The sequence below is a fragment of the Myotis yumanensis genome, unplaced genomic scaffold (genome assembly GCF_028538775.1).
Source record: "Myotis yumanensis isolate MYYU_CA2020_CCGP unplaced genomic scaffold, mMyoYum1.0.hap1 SCAF_9, whole genome shotgun sequence".
Lineage (NCBI taxonomy): Eukaryota > Metazoa > Chordata > Mammalia > Chiroptera > Vespertilionidae > Myotis > Myotis yumanensis.
In genome coordinates this window covers 82,011,875-82,031,202 of record NW_027223760.1, presented here as the reverse complement: position 1 = coordinate 82,031,202, position 19,328 = coordinate 82,011,875, and the positions used below count along the sequence as shown (strand labels likewise).

Here is a 19,328-nt window from a genome sequence, read left to right as displayed (position 1 = left end):
TCCGATGCCGAGCGCTCCTCCCCGCACGTCCCACAGGTCCGTGTTCCGTCCAAGCCCACGGCTAAATGCACCAGAAAGAGGACAGAAGGTCGACTCCTTTCTCCAAAGAAACGCTGAGGGGGGAGGGGCCCCTGGGCAGAGGAAGGGGGGCCGGTTCCCCTTTTACACCGTAGGGGGGCAAACGGAACCCCACGGAAGGGGAAATGAGAGCTGAACAAACACGAAATGGATGTTGAGTTGAACAAGGACGGGGAGAGGGAGGGACGGCGTGGGGACCAGGGACAGGGGAGGAGGGGAGGCGTGGGACCCGTCACAGTCAGGGCTGTGCCTCTGCGGGCTTTGGCAGGCACCCAGGGGGAGGCGTCCACTGAAGGACAAATGACTCGGACAAACACAAGCGCCTTCTGGATTCAGAAGCAGCGGCGAGAGAAGGGATACAGTTGGCTGATTTCAGAAGCTCTGCACAAAACGCCTGCCTCCCGGGAGGATGGACTCGCCTTCAGAGGCTAGAATGGGGGCCAATATGTTCCCATTCCCATCTTCCACATCTGCCCCTATCAGATGCAAATGGCACATAGTAGGGCCAGCAGCCACTGTTGGCAGACATTTATTTACTATTGGACAAACCTCCACACTCACACGGGATCTTTTTTTGTTGTTTTTAATCCTCATGCAAGGATATTTTTTTCCATTGATTTTTAGAGAGAGTGAGAGGGAGGGAGGCGGGAGGGTGAGAGAGAGAAACATCGATGTGAGAGAGACACATTGATTGGCTGCCTCCCACGTGGCCCGACCGGGGCCAGGGATCGAACCTGCAACCGAGGTCCATGCCCTTGACCTGGAATGAAACCCATGACCCCTTGGTCTGTGGGCTGATGCTCTAACCACGGAGCGAAACTGGCCAGGGCTCAGGCAGGATCTCTAAGAGCACGGATCTCCCCGGTGTTGTAAGTGAACTCGGGGAAGCCACGTGCATGACAAACAAGAAAACGCTGGAGTCCGCCCGAAACGCAGGTCTGTCTGCTCCGAAGCTGCCTGTTTTCCCACTACATTCCATCACCTCCAAAAACCCGGGGAGACCCAGGTCAAGCACCCACCTCCCTCCTAAGGCAGAGCGGACCTACTGTCCCTGAATCAGGCCTTCACTTACAGGAGAGGCGGCGGCCGGGAGCCGGTCCTCCCCAGAGGCCTCGGCCTGAGCTCGGTGCTAACCCAGGCAGCGACGGGGCACCATGGTGACAAGAAAGGCTCCCGAGACGCAGTTGCTGCCGGAGGCTCTGGTCCAGGCCCGGCCCGTGGCAAAGCCAGGGCGGGCTTTCTGTCTGGGTTTCCACGTTGTCGCTCCGTAAGAATGACAAAGGCTTGACAACATAATTATAACTGTCACTCTCCCTAAAATAAATTAAACTTGGAAGCACTCCGGGAGTTAAGGAGACATGCGAGCTGACTGTGTCTCGTGAACTCCCTCCCGTCTGTTTTGCACGCTGGAGGCTGTGAGAAACGAGGTACATCTGGTATACCAGCTATTTGTGTCTTTGGGATTCAGGAATTTTTTTTCCCAAAAAGGAGGGGTTTAGGGGACAGTTCCTAGTGCAGTCCCCAGTCCCAAGTCCCCGAGCCAGGAGGGGGAATTAGGTTACAGCCCTCCCAACCAACCAAGACACCCTCCAGGCACGAAACTTAACTATCGTCCAGGGTCCCCGTGCCTCATGCCCACAATGGGTCCGTCCCAAACCTGAAGTATAGGACTCTCTCTCTGCTCTGGCCCGAGGCTGCCATTCTCTCGTCAAGAGGGTGGAAGTCCGCAGCTGTGCACCCTGCAATGATCTCTCTGCCTATATCCACTGCCTCCCTGTCTTCCCGGAGCCCTGGACTCCTTAACCCCAACCAGTGAAGGTCACACTTCTAATCACCCAACACAATGGCCTTGCCTGCGCGCTCCCGCTGGGCCGTGTGAGTGCAAACAACCCCCACATTTAGATGTCTGCTCTTGGCGCTCTGGACTTCCCTTTGTGGATGCATCTCTCCCCACCAAGGGCAAACAACCAAACATTTCAACACATGAATGAAGCAGAATTCTGACTTTTTAAAATGAAGGCCATCGGTGTCTCCACGTCACAATCTCGCTCATCTGTCTCAATCCCAGTGTGAGCCTCCAGCTTCCACGGAGCTCTGCTCAACCTTTTTATTAATCAGTTGGCTCAATGGCGTGATCATCAAATCTGCAGATGGCACAAACCCATCAAGGACAACAAATTAAAAAAAAAAAAAAGGATCAGACACACACTTGTAAGTGTAAAGGTGTACTGAACATTCAACGTGAGAGCAGGAAGTGATGCTGGGTTCTGTGCGTAACAGACGTGGGCTCACCTACTGCACTTTATTAAAATGTCCTCGGTCGTGCTGCCGAGTTTTGACAGAGCCAGGATTCACACCAGGGTCTGCGAACAGGGAGCTCATCACTGACCAAGTCAGCATGGGCAGCAGGAAGAGCACCACATTCAAAGCTGTGCAATTCAACCTCATGCTGTGTCTTCCTACTCACTAAACGGGCCGACTTCTCACCTTTAAAGTGAGCACAATAACATTTTATATTATAAAAAATAAAACAGTATTCAGACAGATGTTGACAGGCGTAAGAAAATGAGGTGAAAGAAGTAATGTGAAATGTAATTATACATCATCAGCCCAGCAGGCGTGGCTCAATGGTTGAGCGTCGACTATGAACCAGGAGGTCACGAGTTTGATTCCCGGTCAGGGCACATGCCCAGGTTGTGGGCTTGATCTCCAGTGTGGGGCGTGCAGGAGGCAGCCGATCAATGATTCTGTCTCATCATTATGTTTCTCTCTCTCTCTCTCTCCCTCTCCCTTCCTCTCTGAAATCAATAAAAATATATTTTTAAAAAAGAGAGCAAAACCTTTGACCCTCTAATGCATAGATGGTGGAGAATAAATCCCAACATATTGGGAGGTAACAGATACAGAGCAGGGAGGGAACTGGCAGAGGGAGGGGGCTGGGAAGGGGAAGGGGTGGCATCTTATATACGGTGGCCAAGACAGGCTTACTGAGAGGGTGACATTTGAGTGAGAAAAGATAACCGGGAAAATGACCAGCCGCCCCTGGCGAGAGAAACCATGGCCTCATCCATGAATGTCTAGGTTCACTGAAGCCCAAAGGAAGCAGAGCCTGTTAGGGGTCCAAGTCTGGGCACGAGCCTGGCCCTCCCGGCCCCCAGGAGCCAGGGTTCCCCTGAGCACAGCAGAGTCCCTCCCACCTGTTCATGCATCACTGTCACCTCTCCTGCAGGCACCCAGCCTCCCGGGAGCTTCCAGAGAAAACCTCCCCCCACGCTTCTTTTTCATTCAAATTGCATGTTGCTCAGATTCTAAAAACTCTACTGCGTGGGAGGCCTGAAGAGGATTATTTCAGAAAATTGGCACCCGGGGCTGCCACATTCACTGGGTCCCAGGGCATGAAAAACATTTGGCACGAGACAAAAATCCCACAGAAACTCTGAAACATAACTGGGTTCCGATTCAAAACTGCTGGGCGTGAGCAGACACAGGACTTTGTAAAAACACGCACTGATCTCCTTCCCGACCCCAGTGCTAGAAGAAATGCCCACTGTCCAACCGCCTAAGAGCAGACCCCCCTTGTTCTAGCCCAAGACGGGCTGTTCTTCTGCCAGAACAACTTGGAGACACATGGCAGCCTTGCGTACAGGGTCCTAGTTCCAGGGAGAATCAAGAAGATTCCGAGCCTGGGCCTTGATTAAAATAACCTGGTGGGGGGTACCCCCCGGGAATGACTGGTGAACCCCACCCCTGCACGGGGGGCGGGGGGGATTTTACACTAAACAGCAGAGCACCCATTTCTGGGCTCACTTCAGTAATGGAGCCCTTAGAACAAAAATGACTACATGGACCGGCCGGCGTGGCTCAGTGGTTGAGCATCGACCTATGAACCAGGAGGTCACGGGTTCGATTCCCGGTCAGGGCACATGCCCAGGTGGTGGGTTCAATTCCCACTAGGGGGCGTGCGGGAGGCAGCTGATCCATGATTCTCTCATCATGGATGTTTCTCCCTCCCTCTCCCTTCCGCTCTGAAATCAATAAAAACATCTATATATACAAAAACGGAAAGTTCACCTAGGATGGGTCCCGAGAAGCCACTCTGGGGAGGAGGGTGCGGTCAGGGCTGCTCCTTAAAGCCCCGTTTGGGTTTCCGGGTGAGCCTGCCGCCAGGCGGACAGCCCTGGAGAGGCCGAGGGGCCCCCTGGCCCACGGGCCCCATGTCACTCCCCCGGTGTCAGGAGTTGGATGCTAAATGGTACGGCTCCCTGAGGACCTGTGCGTAAACTCTCCGCATGAACGTGCCTGCAGCCAGGAGGCCTCGGCCCCTCGGCCCCTCATCCTGGGCTTGTCTCTGGCCCCAGGGACCGGCAGGGACCCTCTGGACAACTCCTTCAGCACCTCCCTCCCATCTGAAGTGAAAACGGGGAGAAAAGGAATGGCCAAGAGGATGAAGAAGCTGATTTTGCTTTTGTTTTGTTTCTTTTAGGGAGCGGATATTTGTAGAGTGCTCAGAACAACGGCTGACAGAGTAAGCGCTCTACCAAGGTGCTTGCTAAGGAAAAACACGAATCCTCAGCCTTATGTCTAACAGGTACGTGAGTTTCTACAAAGGGTGAAGTGTGTGGAGGGGGTCATGGGGGGGGAGCCCTTCTCCAAACAGGTGTTAGGTCCCCTCAATTGTGACCCTGGACAGTCCAGCGAGGAGCAGGGGGCCAGCGTGGAGCCACCCCTGTCGCCAGGGCCCCAGGGCCCGACATTCCAGGTGGTTTATGATCAACCAGCAGCTACAATGCAAGCAGCTCGAGCGGAACAAAGACAAGCATCCCGGGTGGCTGTGGGAGCCTCAGATACCTCCCTCAACTGGTCTGCCCTCAGAGAGCCCCCTGCGTCCCCACACCCCGCGCCCGGGGGGCTCTGTGTGCGTGGCTCGGGACTGGAACGCATCCAAGGCGTTCTGATAACAACATGTTGGAGACGAAACCCCGGGCGCCCAACTTAAGAGGCAAACATCTCAGATCTCGATCTCCCGTGTAAGATTCCGCGCGATGAATCCCAAAGGAACGTCCCGAGTTCCTCACACACCTCAGGACGATCACCGTGAGATGGCTGCACCACGCAGCCCGTGGAACACCTCACCCGTCCGCCCAGAGCGAGCCCGGCTGACGGTGCAGGAGTCCGGCGGCCACGGGCCCACTTCTAAGACCCGTCAACCCCTCGGACAAGACCCGAACTCTCCATCCAGATGAGGAATGCCTCCCAACAAAACAGGCATTTTGTTGTTGTTAATCCTCACCCGAGACTATTTTTCCACTGATTTTTAGTGAGAGTGGAAGGGATGGAGGAGGGGAGAGAGGGAGCGGGCGAGGAGGAGAGGGGGAGGGGGAGAGGGAGGGAGGGGGAGAGAGAGAGAGAGAGAGACATCGATCGATGTGAGAAAGACGCATTGATTGCTTGACTCCCACCTGGGTGCCCAGACTGCCCTGACCAGGGCCAGGGATGGAGCCTGCAACCCGGGTACTAGCCCTTGACCAGGAATTGAACCTGGGACCCTCCCGCGCTGGCCAACGCTCTAACCACTGAGCACACCAGCCAGGGCCCGAACAGCTCTTTTGGCCAGAACCCTGAGGCGGTCTGGTCCAGGTTGCAGGGCACCGGCCACACACAGCGACGACCAGCCAGGCTGCTGGGGTCCGGCCGGCGGACCTTCAAGGGGCGGGAGGCCCCGGCGCCGGTGCTTCTGGATAAACAGTGGCCAGTGACTCACCGGGGAAGTTGTTCCTAAGGTTTTACAATCCGAGCCGTGGAAGCCTGCCAGCGGGAGGCGCCCACAAAGGCACGAGCGCCCGGCCGGGGGCAGCCAGAACGCACCCACCGGAGCCCGGGGCCACACCTTTCCCGTCCACCTTCCTCACCGCCCTCCCAGGGGGCGGGGGGGGCGGGTCCCTCCCCGCCGGCGACCCCGACTCCTCGCACTCAGCACGGGAGCCGGGGTCCGGGCGCCCGCACCGCTGGAGTCGCACAGCCTCCGGTCCCGCCGACCACCTCCCGCGGCTCAGGAACCGCGTGCAAACGTCCTTCCAAGTGCGGGAGCGGACGGAGCGGACGGAGCCCCAGTTCCCACGCCCGGAAACGCCGGCGGCGCGGGGTGACCCCACCAGAGCTGCCGCCTGGGCCAGCCGGTCCCCGGAGGGAGGCGCTCCGGGCGCTCCCCAGGCTCCCCCCCGGTTCCCTCCGGGCTGCCCGCACCCTCCCCGCCCCGGGGACGTGGCCCGCGCCTCGGCGCCCGCAGGAGCGCTCGCTCCGGCCGCCCCGTTATCTTCCCGGCTCCCGGGACTTTCTCTCCAAACTCTCCCCGCGCCCACCCGCCCCGCCTCTGCGCCTGCGCCGCCCCCGCCCCCCTCATTCTGCCCCCGCCCCCCCCCCCCCCACCCCGGGATCCGGGTCCCCGCGGGGAGGAGACCCGGCAGGGCTGCGCGGAAGGGTCTCTCCCGGTCCCGGCGGCGCTGGAAGCGGGAGAAATCAGCCGCTCCGTCCCCGGGGTGGGGCGTGGGCGGGGCCGGGTGGGGACAGAAGCGGGGACCCCCGACCTCGGGTCCCTCCGCGTCCCAGCGCCGGACACACGCAGGACCCGGGCGGCGCGGCCGCTCCCCCGCGCGCCCCTCGCGGCGGGTACCCCGGGCGCCGGCCCGCTCCCCGCCCCGCATTGTTCGCGCCCCGGCGGCCCGGCCGCCCGGCCCTACCTCCGCCAGCAGCGCCAGCAGCAGCGCCGCCGCGCTCGGGGGCAGGCGGCTCATGGCTCCGTCCTCTCCCGGCGACACGTCCCGCGCTGGGCCCCGGCGGCGGCAGCCGGAGCCGGACCCGCCGCCCGCGCCGCGCTCCGCCCCGCGCCCCGCCCTCGGCCGGAACGCGCCCGGCGCGCGCCCGCGGACACCTGGAGCCCCGCCCGGGGCGCTCGGCGGCGGGGGGCCCCGGGATGGGCAGCCGCCCCGCGGGAGGCTGGGGAGCGGTCTGGCCGGGGTCGCCTCTGCCGGGGGCCGTCCTGTCCCCCCAATAGACCCGGGGAGGCTTTTCAAAGGCGCAGCGTCTCCGCGGGGTGTGGCTCGCTCCGGAGGGAGGTGGCTGTCCCCGAAGCCATCGCTCCTGCTCGCACCCGGGGCCTCCGGTTCTTCCCTCCCCCTGATCCCGGCCAACAGAGGGGCCGTGCACCCAACCCACACGTGACGGCAAGGACAACCCAAGGGCGCAGGAGGCCGCAGGCGCCAAGCGCCTGGTCTCCCGCTTGTCAGGGCTCTTCATGCCGCCCCGCCCGCCCGCCCGGCCCTCACCGCGGGGCCCCACGTGGAAGTCCACCCTCCAGCGGCTGCGTGTGCGGGTCCTTCCCTCCGCTGAGCCGTCCCTCCGCCCCCCCCCCGCCGGCCCCCACCCTATGGGTTTCACACCGTGGCTCGGTTCCCGTCTCTTCCCTGCGGTTACTCAACGAGCATTTATGGAACTTGTACCGCAGCCTGAGCTGGAGAGTCGTGTAGGGAGCGGAGAAGCCATGATACCGGGTGCTGAGTGCAGACCCCGGGTGGGGTGGTACAGGGCACGGAGGACACGGGCCGCCCATGGCCAGAGTGGCGGGCATGGGGTCATGGAGACAGACGTCACCGAAGGCTAGTCCCAAACACCTTCCAACCTCCGATGCAAGAACTCACCTGGTGGCCATGCAACAGGCACCGGGACTCTCCCTGCCGGACCCAGACCTGCAGGCCAAGCAGAGAAGGTGCCGAGGCCTGCCCACGGTCGGGGCCAGCAGAGAAGCCCCGAGTCTTTGGGCTCCAGTAACTGGGACTGTTTACCAATCGGGCATCTCACTGCCTTTTAAGGGCAAAAGTTAACTGTGCTGGAAACTAAGCCGCAAGCCTCGTTGTCAATAGAGATGCAAATGTCTTAACCCCCCACTGGTGAGGTGACTGGTGTCCTGTGAAATGCAAATGCCCTCCGCTGGGGACGGAACCTTAACCAGCTTTCTACCTAATTTATCAATTTCATCCCAAGAGTTCCCTCCCGCCCCTCCCTTCCCACTGGCTGTGTGTGCAGGGCCGTGGCCTGCATTCCCGTGTGACTCCTCTGTCATCATCACGGTTCCCTGGTGAATGGATTCAAACGCAAGTGCGACCGGTGCTCACTAGGTAACAGGTGTAGTGACACGGGTGCTGTCCACTGGGAAGACGGCATCGCTAGGTATTCCCGCCCCCAAGAGGATGTACGGGGGCGAAAGGAAGGATTGCACCTCAGCGCTCGCAGGCCTGGGAGCCTCGTGGCCGTGTTTGGCCGGACCAGAGCGTTCCCTTTTATCCAACCAGCGATTGTGAGTCCCAACCTCACTGCTGTTTCTTTTTCTGAAGCCAGGTGTTGGGCCTCTCTGGCCAGTTTTTCTAGATCCCCAGCTGGGGTGTGTCGCCTGGACCACAAGGGAGGCTGGACGGCCACGGGTTCCTTTGTGGGCTGCATTCCCTGGGGAAGGCTCTGCGAAGTGGTTCCCTTTCGCTCCCAGAGCGTCCAGTTCAGAACGCCCTGGACCGGAACAGTAGCAAGGGCAGCAGGTAAAAGTCCGCACAGCATTTAACAATCCCCGTCCTAGCGGTGTGGCTCAGTGGATAGAGCCCCGGCCTCTGGACTGAAGGGTCCCAGGTTCGATTCCAGTCAAGGGCACATGCCTGGGTTGAGGGCTCAATCCCCAGTGGGGGGCGTGCAGGAGGCAGCCAATCCACTATTCTCATCATTTATGTTTCTCTCTCTCTCTCCCTCTCCCTTCTGCTCTGAAATCACTAAAAATATATGAGGAGGAGGAGGAGGAGAAGGAGGGGGAGGAGGCAGGCCTGGTTAGGTGCCCAACTTGGTGGCCCGGAGAGTAGGAGCTGGGGAGGGTCAGGGGAGGGAAGGCACCTGGGTGAGCAGACGGCAGGTGGCCCGGCTGCCCGGGCAAGCCCCCTGTCACCAGGTCTTCACCATCTTCTGGGTGACCTTCCAGCCTGGTAGCCACTTGCCCCAGGGGTAGCCCAGCTGTCCTAGGCCTGAAGCAACCGTTTCCTCCCCCTCCGGCATCACACGTGGCATGTGGGCTCCTGCCTCTGGCCTCCTTCTGAACTGACCTCCTTCCCCTGAAAGCACCGTCGGCACCAGGTGTCCCCCCTGTTAGCGAGCAGCTCTCACTGCAAATCGGAGCAGTGCAGGCCGCCGGGAACCACCTCCCGCTGACTTCACTCACACACACAGCCGCGAACTAGCCCCCGAGGGTGCCCGGAGGAGCGCGGCACATGGTGTGCACCACACGAGGACACCAGGTCACACGGCGTGCACCACACGAGGACGCCACAGCAAGCAAGCTCGGGGGACGCCAGTGAAGCTTTAGGCTCAAGCTGAGCAGGGAAGTGATTGTGAAAGGCTCCTTGTCATGCCCGCAAGTCGTACGGAAAGCACCTGGGCTTCCTATCGGCTGTACTGAATGAAAGTTTGAAAACAGATCCTAGATTTCCCCTTCAAGGGCCTCGTCTCTGTCCCATTACTGTTTCTTTCGAGTCTGAGCGCCCCTCAGTGACCGTACAGCAGTTCAGAAGTGGATTGCCAACTCATCAATCTTAAAGAAGTTTGCTAGGCTGGTGGCCGGGGAGGTGCAGAACACAATTCTCATTTAGTCTGTTTGTGGCAATATTTGCAGTCACTTTAGGGTGTAGGAAATTGGTTGCTTTTAGCATGTGAGAAGCCACAGTTAAAGTACTAACCGTTTTCCAATTGTCCGCCTGCTGCATTTGTTCGTGAGACGGTAAGTGGTCCGTGGCAGGAGGTCTCCTCATTCAGGAAGAGAATCCAGAGGGGATGAGCTGGTCACCACCCATTTCCCTGAGGATTCATGCTCGAGTTGTAAGTCATGTTTTGTTGGGGTCCAACCCCAGCAGGTCCAGGGGTCCCCAAAGGTGTGGACGGAGTCGGCGAAGAAGGAATGACATGAAGGCAGTGTTCAGTTCATCAGCAGAGTTGGGTTCTCTAGTTTGGATCTCCAGCCAAGTTCTGTCTCTAGGTTCTGTCCAGGATCTTTGGCATGTTCTCTCCCTAGGTTCTCTCTCTAGGTTCTGTCCTCTTGCTAGGTTCTGTCTCTAGGTTCTGTCTCTAGGTTCTGTCTCTAGGTTCTTCAGCCAGGTTCTCTCGCTAGGTTCTGTTTCTAGGTTCTGTGTCTAGGTTCTTTCTCTAGGTTCTTCAGCCAGGTTCTCTCGCTAGGTTCTTCTTCTGTCTCTAGGTTCTGTATAGGATCTCCAGCCAAGTCCTGTCTCTGGGTTCTCCAGCCAAGTTCAGTCACCAGGTTCTTTAGCCAGGTTCTGTCCAGGTTCTTTTGCCATGTTCTCTGGCTAGGTTCTGGTTAGGATCTGATGATGATCTGATGAGGATCTGATGAGGATCTGATGTTTATTGTCTTGTTACATCTGTATTTATACCAGCCGATTTTAATCCTGTCAATTTCTATTACAAAGGTTAGGGCGTTTCTTATCTCCATTCCAGGGAGTAAAGATTATGTAGCTCAAGCATGATTGTTTGTAGTTAAAGTGATTAACTACCCGCCTGGCACTTAGTTAAGGAGCTTTATCCCCTCCCTAACTTCAGGGGAAAATCCCTACCTGGGAAAACCACCTTTTTCGGAGAGGTGACCTTGGTTAAAACACATAGCGCCAAGAAGGTGAGCAAACATATTAAGAACAATATGCCATATATGCCAGGTCCCTTGAAACAGCAAGGATGGACCGGCTCCCGGCAATGTTTCAGAATTTAAAGGGAGCTGGAGAGAGCTTGTGGTCAAGCCGTGGGTGTTGGGAAATGCAGGACTCACATCTTCCCACAACCAGGTCAAAATGACACCTGGACTCAGAACCACCCTCATTCAGAACCACCTGGATTCTAGCTGAATAGGGATTTAAAGAAGAAGCCACATGGAAACTGGTAGGAGGAGCCCATACGCTGAAAGGGCTGGTTCCACGCCCACGTGAGGCAGATAAAAATCAAGAGGGAGCCCAGCGGCATGGCTCAGTGGTTGAGCATTGACCTATTGACCAGGAGGTCACGGTTCGATTCCTGGTCAGGACACATGCCCGGGTTGCAGGCTCGATCCCCAGTGTGGGGCGTGCAGGAGGCAGCCTATCAATGATTCTCTCCTCATTGATGTTTCTCTCTCTCTCCCTCTCCCTTCCTCTCTGTAATTAGTAAAAATATAGTTTAAAAAAAATCAGGAAGATATTTCGGCTGTGGAGGTGTCCCCCCACCCCCAGGCCCCCCAGCCCAGGGTCCCAGTGCCAGGAAGAAAATTCCCCATAAATTCTGGTTGTAAAAAACCAGCAAGGATGTGGCTGAGAGACATGGAGGCTGCTGGAGTCCCAGGTAGTTCCTCTTAAAAGGCCCAGGCACGGACTTACTCAGATTCACTCCCTCGGAGCTCCAGCACGGGGGCAGCAGCTGGACAGCACCAGGGCCATTCGGGGAGGAACTGAATGGATTAAGTGCTCCAATCAAAGGACATACAGTAGCTGAATAGGTAACTACAAGAGACTGACTTCAGAGCCAAAGACGCGTACAGACTGAAGGCAAGGGGCGGACAAAGAGGTTTCATAAAAATGAAAACAAACAAAAAGCTGGGGTAGCGATGCTTATACCAGACAAAATAGACATGAGAACAAAGTTTGCAGAAAGAGCTCAGCAAACATTGGCTGAATACACTGGGCTCTCTCTTTTGACCCCGCCCCACCAGCCCACGCGGCTACTAGCAAACGCCAGGAGGCAGCCAGCTCGGCCACCCACCCATCCCCATCCCCGGTCATCGGGGGAAATAAGAGCCCAGGTTCCATCCCCTGAGCAGAATCTCTTTTATTAAAAAGATGATCTGTCATCACCCAGTTCCCTGGGACAGGAATGCCCTCACTCATCGTGGGAGCTTACAAAGAGGTGGGAGGCACCGGGACCTTCCTGGGACCGTGACCTTGCTCTGGTGACGAAGCACCTTGGTAAGAGAATCGGCACAGGGTTGTCCTTCATGCCAGCCACCCCCTCGCCCCTTTAAAGCTGAAGGACTGGGCCGTGAAATGAGTCCCGTGGCTGCTGGTCCCACGCCCCTTGCCCTGCAGTGGTTCCCATCCCGGCGGCAGGGCTGGCCCCAGGGCGGGCTCTCTGCCCGGGTAGTGGGCTGCCGGCAGGGACGCTGGGCTCGGCTTCTGGCCCCGCACAGGCCCCGCCGACCGGAAGCTGGGGTCTGCAGCTGCGCTGGGAAGATCGTCTCTAGTTCTGTGCCGACTCCAGTTGGTTGAGTCGCTTGACGATCATGCTGTTGAGTTTCTTGAGCTCATCTATGTCCCTCCCCTCAGCCGCCAGTCTTCTCGACACGTTGTCCATCTTGCTTCCGGTCTGAACTTCAAGATGGAAAACAGAATGTTACATGGGAGTCAGGGCCCCGCTTTGGTACTCGGCTGAGCCCTGATCAGCCCTCTAGGCCAGTGGTCGGCAAACCACGGCTCGCGAGCCACATGCGGCTCTTTGGCCCCTTGTGTGTGGCTCTTCCACAAAATACCGGCTCTTCCACAAAATACCGACTTCTGCGCATGGGCCACGAAGTTTCAATCGCACTGTACCTGCGCGCCCGCACGTGGTATTTTGTGGAAGAGCCAATGAAACCACCAGCTACGAAGTAAGTGCGAGTAGGCGCGCACCAGCAGTGAAGTGGGGGGAGTACTTACTGATGAGGAAGGTCACCAAGGCGACCAGCACCAGGCTGACCATCAGCGCGAGGACCAGCCCCAGGAAGAGCAGCCGGGAGCGCCCATCGCCCGAGCGAGTGCCGGCCTCCAGGGTTTTCTCCTCCGGCGCTAACACAGAACAACACCGTCACAGAGGCCCCCTCCCCTCTCCCCCTCACCCCCCCCCCCCCCACACACACACACAGACACACACACGGCCGGTCAGCGGGACTGACATCCCACCATCGGGGACCTAATCACTCTGCGGAGGCGTAGCCGGACAGTCACTGGGCCCCGGCTGCTGTCACCACTTGAGCCAGTTAAGCAGAGACGGGTTGGCTTCCGTCCGTCCTTCCTCGGTCACCCCAACATCCTTGCTTCCTAATCAAAGCAGCAGCACCTCCTTTTCCTGGGACTGGCTGCGGTTAGGACAGGTGAGAACTCTGAATGCTTTACAACAGAGAAAAGCGAGATCTGGAAGGAGCCTGCAGCAGCTGTAAATTGGCGCGGTGAGAGTTTAGAGTTTAGAGTTTAGAGTCCACATGAGGCAAACGCCACACGGCAACAAGGCCTGTGGGGGGTCGGCAGGTACGCGGGACCAGGTGAGGCCCAGCTCACCTGCAGGGGCACTGACGGTGCACGGGGACGAGACACGCCCTCGGTGGTCGGCAGATTGCTTTGCTTTGCTTTCTCTCCCCCGCCTCTCATTCTAGCCCTTTAATGGGGCCATTTGTCATTTGTCAGGAGAAAATGACATTGATCTTTTTGCCCAACAAAGTTTTACTGGTTTTAAAAACTAGATGGACGTGTGGGACATTTCCTCAGCCGTTCACCATGAAGGGAGACGTGTCTGGGGAAGGGGGCGCCCCGGGGACCTGCCCGTGGTCGCCTCCTGGCCCAGCAGGGGCTTCTCAGACAAGAGCTCTCAGAAGCCACAAAAGCCCATCGCCCGCTGCCGCCACGGGCTTTCAGGGCAAAAGCAAGTGTGGCCCAGTAGTCAGTGCATCTCTGAAGCAAGCATTTGAGGCCTCCCACCCTCCCTCCCATCCCCCCAGCCCAGGTGAGCAGCTGCTGTTCTCAGGGGCTGCGGAGCTGGGAGCCCTCGGGCCAGAGGGCACACGTACTGAGCAGGTGCTGGGTCCCCTCGGGGCAGAAGTTGAGTCTGTGCAGGTCGTTGATGGAGTCCACGACATACAGCTTCCTGTCCTCGGGGACGGGGATGCCGCGGGAGCCCGAGTCCGGGGGGGTGCGGTGCATGGTCCCTGGAAGAAAGCACCACGTCAGCCGCGAGCTGGAGGCTGGCCTAGCGCGTGGCTGGAGAGTGGCAGCCCGCGGGCAGCAGACAAGCCGGCAGAACCCCCCCCCCCCCCCACATAGTATTTCCAGCGGCAGGTCCGGGGAAGCCATGCTTGTCCAGGGAAAATGTTTCCTGTGGGGACACCTTTGTACTGTCCTTTGCCCACCAGGAGGCTGGGGGGCTGTGCAGGAGTGCCTCCTACACCCTGCGTACTGCACGCCCTCTCCTCCTCCTCCGGTTTCCCCATCCTGCCTGTATTTTTCCTGCCCCCCCCTTTTATTTTGTAATCTCTCTATATAAAAGCCTAAGCGACCCTTTGACCATTCAACCATTCGACCAGTAGCTAGGATGTGCACTGACCACCAGGGGGCAGACGCTCAACGCACAGGCATGGAAGCATGGGACAGACGGATGAATCTCAGAGGGAAGGAGGAAGCGGGGAGGGCGGAAAGAGATTAACCAAAGATCTTATATGCACACCAGAGGCCCAGCGGGGGTCCCTTGGCCTGGCCTGTGGGGGATCGGGCGAAACTGGCAGGTGGACATCCCCCAAGGGGTCCCGGATTGTGAGAGGCTGCAGGAAGCGCAAGGGTAACAATTGGTGGCTCTGAGGCCCCTTTGTTCGAGATCATCGCTCCATGCACTGGGCCTCTAGTTGATTATAAAATATTTCCCTTTCATCACACTGTTCACATTCTGGTGAGATGACTCAAATCCTTTGTGTACAAAGATTATGTCTAAACATCGGGGAAGAGCAAAGGCAGCTCATGGGAAGAGGAGAAAAGGACCGTAAACCTTTCTAATCGCAGAGGTTTCCACACGGCGTCATGTTCATGTTCTCCATCAGGACAGCATCTGAGTCTCCACTTAAAACGTGCTCCTTTTTTCCTTCTTATTGAATGTATTGGGGTGACACCGGCTAACACAGTTATACAGGGTCAGGTGCTCAATTCCACAGCACGTCACCTGGGCACTGGCTTGCGCGTTCGCCACCCCGAGTCAAGTCTCCCACCATCACCACTTATCTCCCTATACCTTCCTGCACCTCCCCCGCCCCCCGCCCCCCAGCAATCATCACACTGTTGTCCATGTCCGTGAGTTTTTCCTTTCCTTTTCTGTTCAATCCCTCCCCCTGCCTCCCCTCCCTCCCCCGCAGCTGTCAGCCTGCTCTCTCTCTCTGAGTCTGTCTCTGTTTGGCTCGTTGGTTCATTTTGTTCATTAGCTTCCACCTATGAGGGCGATCACGTGGTACTTGTCTCTCTCTGCCTGGCTTATTATTTCACTCGGCATAATGCTCTCCAGGCCCCTCGTGCTGTCGCAAAGGGTGAGACTTCCTTCCCTTTGCAGCCGAGTGCTGCTTCACGGTGTGAATGTCCCGCAGCGTTTTCATCTGCGGACGGGCCCTGGGGCTGCTCCCGGATCCTGGCTGCTGTGACGGTTCTGCAGCCACTGGAGGTGGCGGTGGTCCTCGGGACAAACCTGAGAAGCTGAGACCTCAGAGAGGAGCCCTGCGGCGTGGGAAGCGATCCAGGGCCTCTGAGGCGTCCCCGAGCTTCCTCAGACGGAGGCCACGGACACCACACGGCCATTTCAGGTGGAGGGACACACCACAGGTCATATTCCCCGATGACAGCAAGACTTCACGCAGCACTGAAAGCCCGAACGGACTGAAGGTCTATTTTAAGATGCTCTCTGGTAGACAGAGGCCTTGTGGCCTTGGAATTAATTATGTGAAAAGAAGGCACCCGGCTGGTGTGGCTCAGTGGTTGAGGTTGACCGATGAACCAGGAGGTCACGGTTCAGTTCCTGGTCAGGGCACGTGCTCCAGTTGCGGGCTCGATTCCCAGTAGGGGGCGTGCAGGAGGCAGCCCACCGATGAGTCTCTCTCATTATTGGTGTTTTTATCTCTCTCACCCTCTCCCTTCTTCTCTCTGAAAACCAATAAAAACATATTTAAAGTACCTCTGCTCTTTACAAAAGTGAAAGGAGCATCATATAGAACAAAGGGGCTCAGAGCCGTCCACTGTTACCCGTTTACAGATGAAACCCAGTCCTGACTGATGTCATGGTCACAGGTCTCTAAACGATGCCTCTAGGAATGTTTTCGACTTTATTGCCTCTTTATACTTTATTGTCCCAAAGGCTGGTGTTTGGTGAGGAGTAGAGTTTGTGTGAGTCACATCGAGGATCATCACTCCACACTCGGCTCCTATTTAAGGCGTGTGACTCAGTGAGATGCATTTGCTTCGCGTTGGGATCTGACTTCATATCCTGGACCCCGAGCTCCCCCTCCAGGGATGTAATTACTGTGCTTACATCTCAGACGGGCTTCATCGGGCGTTTGCAAAGCAGAGGACCAGCTACAAAACCGTGACCACAAAAACCGCCTGCAGACCAGAACAGCTCGTAAAATCTCCACATTCCTGGCCTGGCTACAGACTCAAAGGGTGACTCAGAACCACACCAACCCCCACAGCGTGGGGACAGGCGCAGAGCGAGCCCTGAGTGCTCCGAGGGGAAGGGTCGCCGTGTGGAAAGACGCTGTCTCGCGGCATTTCTACATGAACTGCAGCGAGCGAATGGCAAATCAAGAATCAGCAGAGATGCAACAGCATGGATGGAACTGGAGAGCATTATGCCAAGTGAAGTAAGCCAGGCAGTGAAAGAAAAATACCACATGATCTCACTCACTTATGGAAAATAAAGAACATTATAACCTAATGAACAAAAAGATAGATACAGAGGCAGAGAAGCGTGGAACAGACTGTCAGATTACAGCGGGAAGTCTGGGGAGTGTTGGGGGTGGGGTAAGAGATCAATCAAAGCACTTATATGCATGTATATAAGCATAACCAATGGACACAAGACACTGGGGGTCGGGTGGGGTAAGAGCATGCGCTGGTGGGTAGGGGAGGCCGGGGGGAGGTCAATGGGGAAAAAAAAGGAGACATGTGTACTACTATTTGTAATACTTTAAACAAGAAAAAATAAATAAAACATTGAGTAAAAAAAAACCAAAACATCAGCAGAGAAAGCTGTGTTGGGTGTGCGTGTGGCCGCCAAGATCCTGGGTGGGACTCGCCAATACACAGACACAGGGTCACGTGCCCTAACACGGCCCGCAGCTGTCCGACCCCGGCTCCTGCTTGCTTTGCTTCTCCACACGAGCCCATCTGGGAAGGATGGGAGGGCAGGGGAAGCAGCCACTAAATTCTGCATCCCCAGCGGGCCCTCCTCCCTCCTCCCGGGGGCACGGAAACCCCTCCAGCCCTTGGGCTGACACCTGTAAGTGGTTCCCTCCGCTTTCGGTCACGCTAACAGCTGACAGTTGGGTCTGTCACGTGGGAATGCTTTGACTGCGCACAAAGGAAGGCTGTGGCAAAGCTGGTTGTCGAGGAAAAATGGGTTTGCTGTCATCTATATTTTCCCACAGGCCCTTGGCATCAAAGCCCGCAAGTAACTCGCTCACGCTGTTGCCTGACGTCGGAATGGCTGTGACAGCTGGATGCGGAGCCAACAGGGAGCTCAGGGAGGGAGTTGCTGACTCCTCCTGTGGTTCCGTTTCAGAGCCTCTGCCTGGTCACATTCAGTCTCGGTCATTTCTCTCCGAAGCTGGAAGCACAGAGCACATGCAGCCACAGGCACCCCAGCAAGAAGCCACCTTCCCTCTCAGTAGTGTCATTGCATGCATGTTACTTACAAACACAGCTCTCACTGCTAGGTCAGCAGGCGACAACAAGGAATCTGTCTGGAAATGCGAGTCCTCCCGCGGCCTCCCCCCCCCCCCCCCCCCCCCCCCGCAGGCCCTGCCAGGCCGCACACCCACCGGAGCCGCTGCCCGGCATTGGGTGGTGACCGAGCAGCAGGCGGCTCCAGGCCCGACTCCCTCCGGTGCCCCAGGGTTAGTAACTGAGCCGCCGAACCCAAGCTGGAGAGAGAGCAGCACGGGGCGCACTGAGAGGCTCTTACTGAAGTTGATGTCCTTATTTGGCCGCTGTGACCCTGGGGGCCGGCCCGTCTCCAGCAGGGCAGCCGGCGCGCTCCCCGAGACAAACATCCGAGCTGAGCAGGCTGCCGCCGCGGCCGGCTCGCACAGGCCTCTGCCCAGCAGTGCAGGGGGCAGGCCAAGGTGACATTGGAACTCGTGGTGGCAGGACTGCGGGCGCTGCTGGGAGCTACCGCGGCGGTGAGGGGAGGAGTGTGTGGCCGCACACCCACCAGGGCAGGCAATGGAAGCACTTGTCTCACCACCGTCCTTTGCAAAGGCTGAGCTCTGAGTGCGCGCTCTCGCGCTCTCGCGCTCTCTCTCTCTCTCTCTCTCTCTCTCTCACACACACACACACACACACACACACACACACACACACGCGCCAAGCAGCTCCGCCCCCTGCTGGACACGGGAGGAGCCACAGTGAGAGCTCAGCAAGCCCAAAGCCTACCTGCCCAGCAGGGGCTAAGGGGCTGGGAGGTAACAGGATACGGTCTTTAGAGTCCGACCTCCTATTGCTGGGCGCAGACAGACACAGGACGTCCCTGGAACACACATCAGGAACGTTTGCGTCACAAAATTTCTGGTGCATTTACATTCAGTTTGGACCCCCCTCTACCTTCGGGGTAAAGGAATGGCGTTTTCTTTCTTTAAAAAAAAAAATATTTTTATTGATTTCAGAGAGGAAGGAAGAGGGAGAGAAACTTCAATGAGAAAGAATCATTGATCGGCTGCCTCCTGCACGCCCCCTACTGGGATTGAGCCTGCAACCTGGGCATGTGCCCTTGACTGGAATCAAACCTGGGACCCTTGTCGGAAGGCCAATGCTCTATCCACTGAGCCACACCGGCCAGAGGAGGATGGCATTTCCTTAAGTGTCATCTATACGTAGGATCAATTCAAAAGCACACTATATGAAAAAGTGATGTCCGATTTCTTAACAAGTGAAAATGCTTAACTATCGTGCTGTTTTAACACCAATCTCCAAGTGACCTGCTCTGCCTCAAGCCCTCATCCTTTGAAGAGATGGTGGAGGGTCTGTGGAGCACTGGCTGTTTGCTGGCTTCCGGACTTGACCCTTCCCGCCCCCCCCACCCCAGGCATTACCCTGCCTCGGGACCTGACACCCCACCCTGGAGGCATTACCCCACCTCGGGAGGAGATGGAGACCAAGCAGTTCCTCAGCCCTAGTCGGGGCTCCACCAGGGGAGAG

The 19,328-nt window shown here is 57.5% G+C and overlaps 2 protein-coding genes across 6 annotated transcripts in view; both read right to left on the bottom strand.

Annotated features, from left to right (window-relative positions):
• VOPP1 (VOPP1 WW domain binding protein) overlaps nucleotides 1-6,932 on the bottom strand; it is a 32,044-nt gene extending 25,112 nt beyond the window's left edge. The window contains exon 1 of the mRNA XM_070424817.1: nucleotides 6,816-6,932. Coding sequence (XP_070280918.1) covers nucleotides 6,816-6,869 — 54 coding nt within the window. The 5' untranslated portion in view covers nucleotides 6,870-6,932. The remainder of the gene's footprint in view (nucleotides 1-6,815) is intronic.
• Nucleotides 6,933-11,947: 5,015 nt separating this feature from the next.
• LSMEM1 (leucine rich single-pass membrane protein 1) lies at nucleotides 11,948-18,430 on the bottom strand. Of its 5 annotated transcripts, XM_070424814.1 has the most exons (5): nucleotides 18,097-18,178; nucleotides 17,597-17,739; nucleotides 13,955-14,092; nucleotides 12,831-12,959; nucleotides 11,948-12,506 (listed from the first exon to the last, which is right to left on the bottom strand). In XM_070424814.1, the coding sequence occupies exons 3-5, from the start codon at nucleotides 14,085-14,087 to the stop codon at nucleotides 12,376-12,378; spliced, it is 393 nt and encodes a 130-aa protein (XP_070280915.1). In that variant the 5' UTR covers nucleotides 14,088-14,092; nucleotides 17,597-17,739; nucleotides 18,097-18,178; the 3' UTR covers nucleotides 11,948-12,375. The 5 variants fall into 5 exon arrangements, with proteins under 5 accessions (XP_070280915.1, XP_070280912.1, XP_070280913.1 ...); XM_070424811.1 differs by lacking the exon at nucleotides 17,597-17,739 and having other exon boundaries at nucleotides 18,097-18,430; XM_070424812.1 differs by lacking the exons at nucleotides 17,597-17,739; nucleotides 18,097-18,178 and adding an exon at nucleotides 17,954-18,031.
• Nucleotides 18,431-19,328: the final 898 nt, after the last annotated feature.

Coding starts and splice junctions, on each gene's coding strand:
- LSMEM1 (XM_070424811.1), bottom strand. CDS start 18,184: ATGTTTGTCTCGGGGAGCGCGCCGGCTGCCCTGCTGGAGACGGGCCGG. Junction 14,093..18,096: donor AAATAAGGACATCAACTTCA/GTAAGAGCCTCT, acceptor GCTTTCTTCCAG/GGACCATGCACCGCACCCCC. Junction 12,507..12,830: donor CTTGGTGACCTTCCTCATCA/GTAAGTACTCCC, acceptor TCCATCTTGAAG/TTCAGACCGGAAGCAAGATG.